The sequence below is a fragment of the Chlamydotis macqueenii genome, chromosome 1 (assembly GCF_036417535.1).
Source record: "Chlamydotis macqueenii isolate bChlMac1 chromosome 1, bChlMac1.mat, whole genome shotgun sequence".
Lineage (NCBI taxonomy): Eukaryota > Metazoa > Chordata > Aves > Otidiformes > Otididae > Chlamydotis > Chlamydotis macqueenii.
The window spans coordinates 32,207,210-32,224,066 of NC_141556.1; the positions used below are offsets into that span (position 1 = coordinate 32,207,210).

General features: G+C 34.8%; 1 protein-coding gene across 2 annotated transcripts in view; it reads right to left on the reverse strand.

Moving 5' to 3' along the window:
- Positions 1-538: 538 nt before the first annotated feature.
- YAF2 (YY1 associated factor 2) overlaps positions 539-16,857 on the reverse strand; it is a 28,440-nt gene continuing 12,121 nt past the window's right edge. For both annotated transcript variants that reach the window (XM_086748173.1, XM_086748162.1), the window contains 2 exons: positions 6,181-6,333; positions 539-3,503 (listed from right to left, as the gene is read on the reverse strand). In XM_086748173.1, the coding sequence (XP_086604299.1) occupies positions 3,266-3,503; positions 6,181-6,333 (391 nt within the window). In that variant the 3' untranslated portion in view covers positions 539-3,265. The remainder of the gene's footprint in view (positions 3,504-6,180; positions 6,334-16,857) is intronic.

A 16,857-nucleotide genomic window follows, 5' to 3' on the forward strand; every position in this document is an offset into this window, starting at 1 on the left:
GTAATAGGTTAAAACTTCAGTCATAGTCTTAATTCCAAGACTTAATATCAAGAATTTTTAAGTTTGGTTTTTTTTTTTTTTACTACTTCTTCTGTTAGAATCAAATTTTATATGACATAATTCAACCTGCTACTAAGTAGAACAACTTTTGTTTATCTCCAATATGCAGACTTAATTTCAGGGAAAAAAAAAGCATCATAGTCTACAATTGTATATTTGTTCTTTTCCTTATACCACCTACAACTAGTGGCAAAGTCAGGAAGATAAGAGACTGAATTATTGTACACTTTATCAATGAACTAATTATACTTCATTTTCCCCCATTTCTCCCCCCTTTTCCTTTCTGAAACCAGACAATCAATCAGCACATAAAGGAACTCATTTACATGGAACACTATCACACTTGTCTGTGTTGGGTCACCATTTCATGAACAACCCAGGATGTATGGCTGTTAGAGACGGGTGCATGTATAGAATTTAACAAATAACAGTTCTTAGCGGAGAGCACAGAGAAAAATAGCTAATCAAAACACATTACAACATTAAATTTTCACTTTTTATAAATGGAGTAAAGATGCTTTTAAATATATTTACAGTTAGAAAAAGGACTTAGGATTACTACAAGTCAAAATTATTTTAAAATTATGAAAGTGAAGTTCAATTAAATTATAACATTATTAACAGAGTCAAATGGCATACTCTACTTAGAATTTGTCTACTCTGCTGTCAGTATTGTCACATCCCTTTAATCACAAACAGGCAAAAATAATCTTAACTTTGTTTAATGCCAAAACAGGCATCACTGCAATGTAAACACTGGCAACATAATAGTTCAGTTAAAACCACCACAGCTCAGTTTTTAGATCCTAGCTGACTTGCGTTATATCTGTGGTTAGGAATTGCTTTTCTGTGTCTTATTCCATAAAGAACAGTGAGACTTTACTGCATTCTTTTTGATTATAACCATACTTGTACCACATTTTTGAGATTATTCTCTAGAGACAGCTGAGTCATAATAAAATCCACTCCATCCTCCCTTCCTTCCAAACCAAATGGTTACTTATTTCCGAAGATACAGAGACCTCTTGTTGGTAGCGCTGGGTGGTTTATTCACATAAAGTTAAATGAAAATATGTTTCCCATTTAGTGAACTACTGGTAATAGATTATTATTTGTTTGCAAGGAATTCTGAAATGTGTTAGCATTCATTACATTTTAAATTAGAAACACATTTCATAAAACATCTTGCATGAGATCTGCTATCATTAAACTGCTTACTTTGAACAGTTACAGCTCTCTTGTAATCCATTACATCAGTATATTCTGCAAATAGTCCCACCTAAAAGTAAAATATAAAAAAATAAAGTTGAGAAGCATGTATTTTTCTTTTAAAAACTAGTGTATGTTATTCTGAACACCAGCCCAGCCCCAAAAACCTTTAAGAACCTTAAAATGCATTGTTTTACAGATACTAAACTTTGGCCAGGTAATGGCAATAAACAGACATCCTATTTAGTAAGATAAAGTAGAAGACATAATAAACAGGTCAGTAGTTATCCATCTGAAATAGCCTATAATTAACATTTGATGTCTAAAAAGTTTAAACAGCAACACCAAGGAATGAGGTATGTATGTTCTCAGATATCACATCAGACTTCCATTTTATGCAACTAACTGTATTTCACAACTAGCATCTTACAAAATAGAACAGTACCATTGTGCCTGTAGAAGTACTGCATTAAAAACAGAAAAATACATTACTACAAGAAACCACCAAACATCACAATTGTCAGGGGCTACAAAAATCCATTGTTTTAGCTGTTAAGAACACATATCATATGTTGGTAATAATTTGGGGCTGGATTCATTACCAAGAAGGTCCATCCAACTTTTACATGGGCTTAAAAATATATTTACTTTCAATGAAAAAGAAAAGCATCACAGGGGTGTAAGTGGACTACCTCACTAAAAGAAGCTAAATGGACTTTTGCACTCAATCTGAATCTATAATTTAAGATCTACACATGGATTGTATGTGTGTATCAAAACACTTATTGGTTGTAAACAAAAATGCAAAATCTGTATTCACAAAAATATTTTATTGGTAATTTTACATAATACCAGATGGGATTGTAAATAGTTCTGCTCTGTATCAGTATATTGCTAAGTTTGTAAATGCCATAAAGTAGGGTACTGATTATTTTCATATGATTTATGACATAATATATTCTAATAGGCCAAATAAAAATTCAAGAAATGTACTCGGGAATAAAAAATTAACAGTATTGTTATTTTCTTATTTTTGTGCAACATCTGATATTCCTGTAATGAAATGATTAGCGACTATATAACCCTAGATAGATGTGGGGCAAGGAAACAGCACTAAGCAGAAATGAGAACATTTCTGTTACTTTTAAAGCTTTTCCAAACTTTCAGATTTCCAAATATTAGTTTTTGCCAAATGCGTTGTCATCTGAGGTTCAGTGTTTATTACACAACATAGAATACCAGTGTACAGTGACAATATGCTACTTTACCTGAATTGTAAGGTTAACCAATCAATGCTTAGAATGTGTTTTCTATTTTGCTTGTAAACATTACAATAAGTGTTTTAAGTGTGAAAAAATATTGGTAAAACCATCAACATAATTCAGTAACAGTAATCTAGTAAAATGTGTCAAACATTGGCAAAAATTCATACAAATGTTTTATTTAATAACATTTTTCCTATTTAACCACACCAAGTACCAGCAGGTGTTTTTAAGAAGATAATTATTATGAAAATTCTGTTGCAGCAATAGTTGATTAAGTTGATCTCTGACTTGCATACATATAACTATGTTTCACAATTCTCAAATAATACATATTTAGGCAGCTTGAACTATGGTATAAAAATTTAAATTCAGTACATGCCAATAGTAGAGACTCCAAGAGTTGTGTTAGAATTCACTAAACTAAAAGGGAAAATGGACTTACCAATAACACTGCATAATGAACATTCAAACCACATTTTCATGGCACCTTTACACATGAAGATTAAAAAGTTGGTCTGAAAATGCTTTGTAAGCATTTGTAGATTGCATTTTAAATTACTGTTTCTACTACTGCACTTTTTTTCTTTTTTTAAAACTGCATAAATTATGTTCCAGTCAACATACCAATTGTACATGAATAATCTGTCATGAAAATGTGGTAACAGGTGACAGAAGTTATGTATTTGCATGTTTTGAAGAGAAGAGACTAAAGAAACTGGAGGAAATAAACTTTAATGAGATTCCCCATTCAGTGATGATGCTTCTCCTCTGGGTGAAGACGACCTGGACATTCCCCTCTCTGTGTTGTCAGAGCTAGAACCACTCTGACTGTGTTGATCTGCAGAAGCAGCACTGGAAGCAGGTGGTGACTTAGTTTTCTCCTTAAAGTCTGTAATTATGACTGTCAGATCTCCAACGGTAACTTCCAAATGCTGAGCGCTACTTCGGTCCACATTTTTCAATCTTGGCCTAAATAAAGCAAATAATCATAATAAAAGCACACATATCATCTTATTATATTGTCTTCCTCCTACTCTTTAGCTGCTCTAGAGAACATAAATGTGTATGTAAGACTGCTATGTGCAACCTATAATACACAGGAAAACAACTTACCACAAGTATTTATGGTTGAGTGTTTCCTAGTTTTACATTAAAATAGCTGAACATAACACATTACTGTCTCCTAAGATTATTTAAAAGTTGACCTTTTGAATTATCTAACTGTGCAGCAATATGGATGTGTTGCATATATAAAGGCTTTTACTTTTAAAAATTAAGTCTTTCTTTATTGTGGCTATAGAAAATTATAAATTTGGTCCAAAGAAACATCCATCTCTGCAGCAGCCTTGAGCAGCAAATTTTAAGCAGAGAATGGTGTTCAATAGTGAAGATGTTGGTGTCTATCTTTTGATTTCAACAGCATAGGTAGTATTAACTTGCAGGAGCTATTACTTATTTCAAAACCTCACTAGGACTGCTAGTATATTATTTGAATTGGAATTTCTGTTCACAGTGTAACTGGTATTCCTGGCATATGCTGTGATTTAAACTATGCACAGAGCTGAGTATTACACACAGGGCTGACAGGTAAGTCTCTTCATCTAATCTTTCAGTTGTTTGATTTTTCACAACAAAAAGAACTAAAGAACACTTTGACTTATATTTTGCCATCATATTTTTGCTAGTGATGAGCACAAAGTACTTTCAATTTACTTTTCCTTTGAGTACCGTGAAAAACTGTCACCAGACAGCTGAATTTTTACAAGCTGTTATGAACAGCATAGCTTTATGATTTAACTGACTCCATAGCCTCACTAGCTCAAGTTGCAATAAAATAAATTAATGACATCACATGTTAGCAGGTGTGCTAACAGCAAAGCCCTAACCTTTACCCTATCATCTGACTTTGAAGTAGAATTGGTTCCCAGTTACTTCAACCAAAACACCTCATGTCTTTCCTCCACTAGAACAGAGATAGGCTTTGACATATTGTTCCCCTGAGGCTGAAGTAGCATGACTGAAAAATTTAAGAGAAAACTGAAAATCTGCTCCTCTGTAATATAGGAACGAAGAGAAAAATTCAGCATTATCAACCTGCGTAAATGCCATGCCTGGAGCTTATTAATCATATTGAGTGCACATCCAGATTTTTATGGTTGTTTCCAGCAATAATATACAAGTTATAAGGCAAAGTGAAAAGGATATCCTTTTTCCAAAGGGTACTGAAGAAATCTGCTTAAACTAATGAAGCATTCTTAACTTGCTATCCTACGTAGTGAATCAGTTCTGTGAAAAAAATGAACTGTTTTTGAAGCATTAAAACAGAAAAAAAGTAGCCTAGTTATTTTAAATAGCAATTCTTAATGTAAATCTCAATACTGGTATTTCAGTCTAAGATATTTTTTAAATTATTTTTTAAATTTCTCCGTCCTTCCCTACCTCACTTTTGCATTTTTAATGTACTATTGCAATTCAACCATCAATACTTCAATTGAGAATATTTAATTAGCTTAATAAAAACTCACTGTGTTAACTTCAAATTCTTCATAACTGAAGTACTTTGGCTACATAAGGTAAGCTAGTAACTTTGCGTATTAAAAGAAAAAAAAATAAAAAAAAAAGAAAGAAAAAAATAAAAAAAAAAGAAAAAAATAAAAAAAAAAGAAATTAAGGAACATCTCAGCGTCCTTAATCCTAACCACGACTTTCTTAATGACTGCTCTTTCTTGACTCTCAATCTCTCCCTGGTTCTGATCCTGATGATCCTATTTCAGGCACAACAGAAGCATCTGCTACTTCTCTGCACAACTAATCCCAAGGAATCTTCCTTGGCTAGACTACTTTGGACTGCTTCCAAGAAAAAAAAAAAAAGTTCCTCCCACATTTGATTAGCCTACATTACTTGTATACTTCTCAGCTTTTTTGGCACAGCATTCTTGCCACAATAACTTTATGCCTAGACTGTGATGATTTAGGGGTTAAACTTACTGCTTTTGTTTTGCAGTTTGCACCCTCCTTCCACCTGGTCTTACAGCAAGATCAAGGCTTTTACAAGTGCTTGTCTGTACTGTAATATTTCATGTTCTCACTTCTAAGAGTCCAAGGTTTCCTTCAGCATCCCATATATAGCATAGAGAATTTTATCTCTAGGTAATATACATGCCTTATCCTGTCACATTAATTTATCCCCTAGTTCAGCCCATCTAAGCTTATTCCGACTCTGCAAGGACAGCAATAACCATGTTACTTTCCTACTCTTCTGCAGTCAGGTACTGGTTCTCCCTCTCTCCTATCATTTTGCATGAAAACTAGTCACTCCTGTCCCCTCTCTCTTCCAGAGATCAGTATCATCCGTTTGCCTACCTACAGTTTTGTATGGTGTGACAAATACATCTGTAACCCTTAAAAAAATACCCAAGTCTTTCTCTCCTGTATTCAGCTAGTCTCCATCTTCTGGTCAAAATTACAAACTGCAGATTTTCTTCACATTTAACAGACATCCTAAGCCAATGAAACTTTACACACAGATATTTAACCTTATTGTTGAAACAGTTTGCCACAGCACTTACAAAGCAGTAAAATCGCAGAACATTTTCTTTTCTAAATTATGTTTTATCAACACTGCAGAAGTTTCTAAAATTTTTACCTGGTTTTCTTATGACTGTTCTTTTTGCTTGTTGTTTCCTTTTCACTTTTTTCCTTTTCTACTTTGTCTTTTTTCTCTTTCTTCGATTGTGTAGGGGGCATGAATTGCTGAGGAACCTGTTGTGCAACCAGCTGAGAGACAGGTCGAGGTTTCCTGTGTGCAGATATATATGACACGCATAATGCTTAGACTTTACAACAAGCCTCAAACTCTCTGCACTTCAGTTACTATCATTAAAAATCACTATAAAAAGAAATACTGCTAAAAGTTATCTCGCTTCTCATACTTAATTATTGTATTATCAACAAATGAGATTTTTTTTTTTTAAAAAGGATTTAGAGACAAGACTTTGCAATGTGCCCTCTTTGCCCACTTGTCACACCCAGGCACTTACACGGAATGGACTCCAAAAGATGAAGCTTCCAGAGGGAATACTTCACCACCTGCTTCCAGCCCTGTCCAAGTGATGAAGGGGTCTGTTTTGAGTGTACTCCAGTACAGAAGTATACAGTCCATATGAGAAAAAGGAAAAGGCTGACCTTTGAGGTATCAGAACTAAAGCCATTGTTAGCATTATAAAGTAAAACTTAAAGTGTTTTCACCTTAAACAAATTCATTGAAAGCAATGACAAATCCTAGTAAGTTGTGCATCATTTTTATCAAGTTATTCACTGGAAAAAAAAAATATACTGCACCAGTATGAGTAGAATATAGCTTCAGAACATATATACTTTAAAAACTAGCAACACAAACTTCCAACCACATTCCATCGGTATACACAGTGCAAGTTTCATTTCTAAGTTTTGATCCAAACTAAAAACCAGGGTGAGAAGAGGAACAGCAGGCAAAGGAATTGCAACAGTGTGTTATTTTTACATTTGCTGAAATATTATTTTGAAATTGCTTCATTTTTATTTTATTTTGTATTGGAATACAATTATTCTAACTTGAAATGAAACATTTTACTCTTTCCAATGCATGTGTATTTCTTTATTTTGAGATTTTGGAATTTAAAAATTTCAAGTCATGACATACAAAGAAGAATAGAGGCTTTGAAGATGCAAATTTCTTCTCCAGTGGAATGTTTACCCTGCCAAGCTCTTGGGTTTTGTTAGCTGGATTGTGTTGTTGGTTTTTTTAAATAGAAAAAAGGACAAATTATGTGCACTATGATATTCTGAAAATACAAAGTGTTTATTAAAGCAACAGAAGCTGCCAGCCCTTACACTTGCTTATTTATCCCAACCCACAGAATCACACTACTGGCACTTCTTGCTTAGGTGAAGTGACAAATAAATAACAAAAGCAGAAAAATCAAGGCAGCTCCCATCAGCAAGTTACATTTTCAGTAACAATTGAAATAGTTCATGTTACAGAGTGAAAGCCAAGTTACAAGAGTCCATAAAGTGTGGGAAAGGCAGTTAATATAAACCAGCTGAGATTTCATGAGTCTTCACAGCAAGTCCTTAATGAATTAAAGTAAAAATAAAGATAAATTAAAAATGTCAACACAATAGAACTTTGGGGTAAAAATTAGACTCCCGCATACCCACTCATGAACTAAGCCCAGGCTAACTCATGGAGAGGTGAAGATCAGCAATGGATCACTCTGTGAACACTACCCAGCTTATATCTACTGGCAAATATATACTACTACATGCTTTTCAGGAGAGCATTGCCACTAGGACCTTGGAAAACACACAGTATGTAGAGTCCAAAAATCTCTCAAATTACTTGACAGACGACAATTGTTTATACGGACACAGTACATAGGACATTTTTAAGAAAACTTGTCTCAAAACTGTTCTGACCTTTCGTCATAGTAGTTCATAACAAAGCAAGAACCACCAAGGTGTAACTGATGTACAAACTTATCATTTCAGGTGGAAAACACTTGTGATATATAAACAAAACTGGTAATCTGTCTTGATTTTAAGATTGCTCCAGGAGATAGGGATACAGGGAGTGAATATTTCTAGTGACAGCCAAGTGACAATCCCGTCATTACTACATAGTGACCTGAGAAAATGCTGCTGCTTATGAAGTAAGACAGTAATGAACTTTTCAACGCAGAATTAATTATTTGCCCGGGGCTGTGCACAACACTATGATCATGGAAACTTGTTAAATAGGGGTAGGGAGGTGGGGGGGGAAATTATTAGCAAACTGTTTTAGTTCTCAATTTGCAACAACTTCAGTTCCTGAGGGCAAGCAAGATAATGTCTATTAGAGTATAGCTGGGAAATTAAGCTTAGAACTAAGGCCTAGGTGTAGAACTTCTGTTTCTTGTACCATAAAACAAATGAGACTGACAAAAAAGATCTTTGCCACAAGGAACAGAAGTCGGTCAAGACCTAAAAAGAAAAAAAAAAAACCAAAACCCAAAACCAACAACAACAAAAAACAACCCTAGAGAAATCATGTTTGGAGAGATGCACTAAAAATGAATCAAGAGATTCTATGTGGTTTTGCTGTGACATGAAATTCCACTCAGTTATTTTATTCCTCCCCATTAAACATCCATCTTTTTGTTGCCAGTTGTTTCTATAGCTGTCTATCAGTTATATCTATGTTTTTAAATTTATTATCTGCTTTGTCACTTCCAGATTTCTTAAATGAGGCATTCAATGTTTTTACATTAAAAAATTGAGAAAAAATAAATTCACATCACTCAACACTGAGTCTTTCAAGCATTCAATTTTTTTTTTTTCCCCTAGGTACTCAAAAGGGGCTACTGAACTGCAACCAAGCACTTCGCAAGCCGTGCAGGCTTCAGGAGATAACTTTACCACTCATGAAGCTTTAACCTGATAGAATTGCTCACGATTTAGCGGTAGCTGAATCATGTCATTCAAGCATGAAGGAATTCATACAGAGAAGGCTTTCTCACAGAGAAGATAAACAAAAGAAAAACTATTCTTGTAACAGGAAATTGATTTTGATGATTTGCCAAAATATGACATTTTAAATTACTGGTTTTCAGAACCACTGAGTCAAAAACTCCTTCCAATAGGCTGCCACAGATTAAGTATATACAGACAATGTTAACACCGCCTTTTATGTCATCAATATATTTATGGTAATTTGCTTTTTGCACATATTGAAGAGCACCTGAGCTAACTGGTGTTAAGAAAGAAGCTCTATAAACTTCTGCAATATGATTACAAGCATTTTTGCCTCTACCAGTGGGAGTGACTTCACAACTGAACAATCCAGAACTACAGGCAGAAATGTTCATAAATACAATACATACTGCTTAGTCAGCCCCTCAAAACTTTGCATTTTTACCTAATAATTTCACTTCAGTCATTTTAAGTGGAACATTAATCAAGAGAGGCATACACTATTACAAAAGATAAGAGCTATCAATTCTTTCCAGCAGAGATGAAATTTATGTTTTAGGCCCTAAGCACTGCAGCCGTACCAACAAACTGATTTATTGAGCTTCCAAGATATCACTAAACATCACAGCTCCGAATATTACGGCTCTCCTTCTCTACCACTTAGTTTTCCTTTTCAGCCAGTGTCATCTTTCTTCTAAGTTAACATCAGCCACACTCCTAGCTACATTTCTATTCCAAGATCATCCATTTATGGTTTTATTAATTATCTAATTCCAACGTTGCTTTCAAAATCCTGCATATACTCACACACGTCATAATCTCCTTTAAAAAAAAAAGGAAAATTAAACTAACATTTTTGTTTTTTCAAAAAAGCCAACAGACAGTAATACAAACATTCAAGGATACAATTTCTGTCTTCCCTACAATTCCCATTAATGCTAAATGACAAGGGTGTCATCATTTTAACTCTATTCGTGTTGCAGGATGTGATTATATTTTATCTTACAGGATTTGACCTAGCCATTGTGTATGTACAGAGGCTGCAGAGACTTCCCTATTCAAGTTTTATGTGCAAAAACACATTCAACACTGATGCTCTCAAAGGAAGCAAATATTTAATACTGAGAAAGATGAACTAGTTTTCATTGTTGGCATTCTCAAAAAAAAGGCCTAGAGATTAACAGTACTCATTCAAGAATACACGCAGTGCACTAAACCAAAAGATATCTAGAACCTTTGCCCAGAGTCATTTCCCTCTCCCAGAGCTCAATACAATGCCTTCATGCTCATAAGTCATTTTGGACATCTCACAGCAGTATATGCTTCCTTAATTTCCCTTACCTGGTATTCCCCAACAATTTATGTAAAAAGAATTTTGACCAATTTGTAATGGTGAATAACTTGGTCTCATTACAACAAAGCTGGTCTGGTTTGAAAACACAAATTGCCTGTGAAACACTATTCCTACAGAATGAAGTTATGTCGTAGCTCGCCAATATGGTATTGATTTGGTTTTGGTTCATGGATGCAAGTTTCTCTTCCAGATACTAAGAAGCTACCTTTTGAATGACAGGATTCAATGAAACAGATAAGATGTTCATACCATCAAACAGAACAGGTAACTATTACACACCAGGAATCATTTATTCATCAGAACAGTTTGAGCTTTCAGGCTGATCAGCAATATCTTCTCTCTTACCATATTTTCATTCTGAGAAAAGCCAGCTCCTGAGCAAAACAAAATCTATGGTATTTCTTCAAAATTCTTCACCTGTTTTTATGTAGAATCTCTACACAGTATCCTATACATTCCATAGCTTCAACTTTGCACACAAATTTTCTCCTTTCCTCCACTGTAAAAGATCATCACTTTAAAAAAAAAAATGCAGAGACTTAAGGAGATTTTATTCAAAGGCACCCCTAATCCTTAAGCAGTACCATTTATCTAAACTTCCCTGCAGGGAGACACTGACCTTTTGTTCAAGACAGCAGATTCATCCCTCAAGAAAGAGAGGTCAGAAATATTTGGAACAGAAGCCTCACTGATTTTGTCTTGCCCTTGGTCACAGAATCCTTTCCTCAAAAGTGAAAAATCCACATTATTCTTTAAATACAAAGTACTCCTCCCTTTCAGGTGACTCAGGAGGACAGAATAAATGCTTCCAAGTTAACGGAAGTTCCCAAATCTTCTACTCTTACTTTTTATTGCTTTAAGGCCCTCACTGCACAGGACTCCAGTAATAAGTCCAGCATGTTCTTGAACATCAGCTTCATTCACACTTCTGCAGTCTGTTCTGTCCCACCAACAAGGCATGGCAAAGCTAATTCTTTGGAAATCAGTGATTGAGTCAATCAGTGCCTTTGATTTCACTCTCTGAGGTTTTTCCAAGAATTACCAAAATTGCCATTGCCAAGAATCCTTACAAGCAGTAACAAATATAAGTAATCTTTGGTCAAACTTGCAAAGGTGATTGCTAAAGAATGGGATCAGTATAGGAAAAAAAAAAAATAAAGAAAGAAATGCTTTCGCCTTTACAAACTCCACACACAGATTTTTTTATGTCGTCTCCTTGGAAAAGTCCTGGAGCTTCCAAAAGCTGCATTATAAACACACGGTGTGCTGGTGCACTATGGATCAAACCCAGAACGCTTGTCATAGTTCTGACTAAGGTAGTGGAAACTCTGAAATCAAAGTCAGGCGTTCCCAATTAAGCATCTTCAGGCAAAGCATAAGAGAACAAGCTCACTCAGCTTCTAGGAAAAAATACCTCGAATGAATCACCAGGCATCAGAGAAAGTCAGTCAGCTCCTCAAACCACTACAAGTTTTCCTGTATTCCACCTTCTTCTTTGTTTACTACTTGTGAAGGACAATTGCTTAAAAAGCTACCTTCCCAAAAATCACACATTTCTGACAGTCACAAAAAAATAAAACTACTAGAATATCGTCATGACAATGCCTCGACTTTCTGTCTGATTAATAAATACCCCTTTGATTCTTCCTTCTATCTTATCCTGTATGTACAAGCTTATGCAACTTCTGCTTCGAGTCATGCTGAAATTCAGCTTGTTTCTATTTGGATAGCTAGACATTTTTGTTCGAGCACTCATCCTTACTTTAAGTGGAGCTCCTTTGCTTTAATTTGCTTATAATTACACTGCTTGCTTCTTTTGACAGCTCTCTTGTCCCCTGACTTCCACATAAAATGTGTCTCATGTATCTACAGAAATATAAATAAAGTATCAAGGATAAGCCGGTAAGCAGTAACCAGCAATGTGCACTCTTAAGCCCCTGCAAATGCTCAGTAACTTTGGACAGAAAACAACTTTAATGTGCAGCCTTCCTGCAGGCAGTTCTGACAACAAGGTGATGCTCAGGAACGTGTTATATTACTGTAACAATTCAAATAGCATTTACAATTTTAAGACACTTTTCAAAATTACTGCCAAATGCAAGGGAAGCATTTAATCCATTCTTCTCAAATTCAAAACTAGCACCTTCCCCACAGGCTGATTTTGTAGTCAAGTCATTATATGATACTTCAACGATTAATCACTCTTCCTATATTTCTCGCAATCCCACCATGTCCACTAGTATTCATACTTAAAATCTTGGTTGTGCCCTGAACTATACAGTCCTCTATACTATCTCCAGTATGATAACATCTGAATTTTAAAGGTATTCAACCATGCTAGAAGGTTCAGACACATCAAATACATGTGTTTACACTGTCTACAAGACTGATAAAAGTGTTGGATACCTGAAAACAGCATACAACTTACAGTAATATATAAAAACACTGTTACCATGACACAATTAATTTCTATTTTAATTGTGCCTTGTTGTCCTCCTTCCAATCCACCTCTTTTTGGGGGGTCTGTCTTCTTTTTGAAATGGAAGCTTTTAAAAGCTGTTATCAAACTCTTCTAAGCTTACTCTGCACCACATTTAAAATTTTTTACTTCACAGCAAACCTACAAAAGTTGTGTGTATTTTGTTCACCTAGAAGTTACTATTAAAAAAAAAAAAAAAAAAGAAAAAGGTATTCCTCTCTCTCTAGCGCTCTGCAGACTTGCCTATCACTTTTCCATCTGCTACTGTGGGGCCTCTGTGTGTTTCTGATTGAGCTGTCTGAGTTAAGACACTCCATATTTCTTTCAAATGGAACTCTAATTTCAATCATGTACTAGTACTCCTCCTCCACCAGCTTCTGATATTCCCTCATCTAGCAAGGATTTCAGAAACGCCTTGTTAACATGCTTGAGTTTTTCCAGCTTTCAATTCTTTTAGAGTGTGGTAGCAAATTGAATTATTGTGATAGGAGGTGGACTGAAAGTCTTTAGTTGTCTGTATTTTGTAGTGCATTGCCACTGGAAAGAAGAGTAATCCCTGATAAAGGAGGGCAGACCTTGGAATTAATTAAATTTAGTCATCTCCTTCTCACAGCTTCAGCCTTTAGTCAGAAAATAACAGGATGGGGGCCATTTCCAATTACCATATTTTAAAGTGTGCTACCCATTTGCTAACAGGAAACATGTATTTTACATCAGTCAAGTGAATACATTCTTGGAAAATTCATGGCATAACTTTAGTACTGCATCTATATAGCTAGTACGGCTATATTTCGGATATCTGTACTTAGAAATGCATGCTGTTGTGATACTCAATATTCTGTATTGCTCCTTTGCTTCTTTATTATCTTGTCATAAATTGCCCACCTCCAGACAACACAAAGCCAACCTCATGACGGTTATGACTGTCTAAATCATATAAAACCTTACCATCAGATATCTGATCAAGTAGTTTTGTAAATATCTCTTCATAAATATCACTTCGCTGGATAATTTCACAAAGCTGTTAAAAGACTCTCATCCCTTGACTAGTCTAAAATTCTGTAAAACTAGATTAAAAGCAATTGAAACAGTTTGAAACACTTCCACGAGTGTTTTTAGAATGCATTTGCAAGACAGTATGAGACCTGATGTTGCAGCTCACCAAGAAAAAACACACATGCTCATTCCACAGAGCCGTGCATCTATAAGCCTACAGACCACCCTGCTCAACACTCCTCGGAACTGTTACCAACACCACAAACCCCCATAAAGCTAATATTAGAGTAAGTACTTGTTCATTTTTTTCTTACATAATTCCACTTTAAGTTACTGAATTAACAATATGCCATTGTGAACTAAACAAAAGTATTGGAAGAAATAAGGTTAGGTTTAACCAAATCCTAATAAAAATCCTGTTATGCTGATGTTTGTATCATGCATGTCTTTTAAAAGTCTACACAGAATATACTTAAGTGCATTAAAATCTTGTTGAGAACAAAGTCAAATCATTCAAATCCTACTCTGTTCTTTCATTACTAGACTGGATCATTTCCCAATACAAATGTACAGGCTTTAAATATCTTATAATTTATTTGAAGATCATTTTCCACTCATGTCTATCCTAAATATTAATGTCTCAAGAAGCTAATAGAAATCTGATATCCACAGTAATACTCTAATCTCCATTTTTCTAGCTCACAGTCATTACTGAAATCTCAAGAAAAGCTTATCTTTGCATACTTTCTACTTCATCATCATGTTCTTGCTAGTCCCTACTCAAATCTCCTTCACATGTCCTCGTTTCTCTAACTACTGAAGTTCACATTCTCAAATATCTCTTAATACAGTAATTAGAGTAATTAATTTTGAAATAAAAAGAAGTTGTTTCTGATCTCCAAAGCAAGTAGATGTATACAGGGAGTCAGCTGGAAAGATGTGTGATTTTTACAGTAAACAGCTTTTTAAACAAACAGATAAAAAGAAGGATATGAAAAAGTGGGTTTAGGTAGATTTTCTAAGTGAAAGACTACTCCTGTAACACATATTATTAGGAGAACAGCTTCACTCAGGTATTAATGTTTTGAGCAATTCTTATGGCATTTATCTCACTAAGTTTTTCAGGGTACAGCCATAGTTAAATATTGTAGCAATATCATAGTACAATATGCTTCCTGTGTGTTTTCAGAAAGACGCAAAGTTCTAACTTTGTAATGGAGCTTAGACAGCTTTTTACTGTGAAGATCATAGGACAGGTTACAACCAGCAGCTATGGAATGTGACTTCTTCATGATGGACTGATGATGGAGATTTAGAAGCCAGAAGGTCTAAATGGCTCCTGAATGCAGCGGGGGGGGAAGTTTCTGTAACAAGTAATGCGGTACTATGAAGTAGAAGTTTCTAAGAAGTAAATAAACTTTCCTCCCATCCACTAGTCAATTAGTTTTAATACAGTTATATGCCTCTCCCCACCCTCATATACTGATAACCAGTTACTTTACAAATATCGTGTAATTAACATTCCCACTTCCTCAGGCATATTTTCTCTCTTTTTCAGAAGTCTTTCTGCAAAACAGGTTATAATGACGCTATCAATTTTTGCATCTCTGCCCCTTTCAGAGTCTCTTTTCCCTCTCACTATAACTGGCATTAATAATAGCAAATGTAAGCAACTTCACCTAAACAGAAGGGAAAAAATAAATATATACACAGCTATCCCAGTATTCCTTGTTTTGAGCTGACCTCTGCCTGCAAAGAGCTTAACTTCAAAGAGATTGCTTTTTTTTTTTTTAAAGACTAGCAATCCATGAAAAATGTTGGAAGGCCAATGCCTGTATTTACATAGACGTTGCAATGGTGTTGACAGCTTTAAATAAAATAAACGGAACCAAACTTAATTTAGCATCATAATCTTGTTATCATGGCTTACAAATGCACAGGTAAAGAATTTCCTAAGAGTCAAGAAACTGTTACTTAAGTTCTTTATAATATAGAAAGAAATCAATAGAACAGAGACAAACAGACACACATTAAGTAACTGTCCTCTTGTAATATCACAGACAGTCAACAGTCCATTTGACACATAGTGAATGGCAGAATCTTATTAAACTTCAAGTGAGAAGGCAAAAGTTTAAGTCTTACACTTTAGGCTATTCATTCCAGTTTATGCACAAATCCGTATCATTAAGGTGTAAGTATGTGCAAGTCTGGCTGTACAGAAGCCGAGAAAAAACTTCCCTATTTTTACCCTACCAGTTTCCCTATCTTTGTTACCGATGTTTTTTGGCGTCTCAAGAATAAAATGAATTTTTTAGTTTGACATTAAACATTTAAAGCATTAAATATTTTTCAGACTTCAATAGTGCAGGATTATTTTTGTCAAATACAAAACACATTCCCAAATAATTAGAATTGTTATGCATTTCTATACACAAAATGCACAACAGCTTTTAAGCTTTTAATATATCCTTCCACATATTTCCAATTAGTAGCTACAATGTTTTGAGACTTTACTTTCTTCTATCAGAAAATTTTTCACCTAACTTAACATTTTTTATTTTCTAGATTTGATACATACGCAAAGTTTATTTTTTGAAATCACATTTATCTTTTAATGGACTATCACATCTAGTCCACAAACTTTGTGCAGCACCTTGGGCAACAAAAGCTTCTAGCTTCTGTCAAAATACTGAGGAAAAAATATTCCAGAACAAAGGAAGCTGTTCTTTCAACTTTACTAAAAACCCAGCATAGACATTTGTTCCATTACCATTGCTCATTTTTGTGATCAAGTGCAACCTGACCACAACCTACCTCCCAATACTAAAGACAGACAAAAAAAAAAAGAAAAAAAAAAAGGGGGGGGGGGGGGGAATACATTTCTGCATAAGCACATGAGTGATATTATTTAAAGCAAACAGGAACTCATCAGGAACACTGTGTATATTAAGTATCATTGCAAACATTGTGGCCAATTAGATCTCACAAACTGTGTTCTACACAGA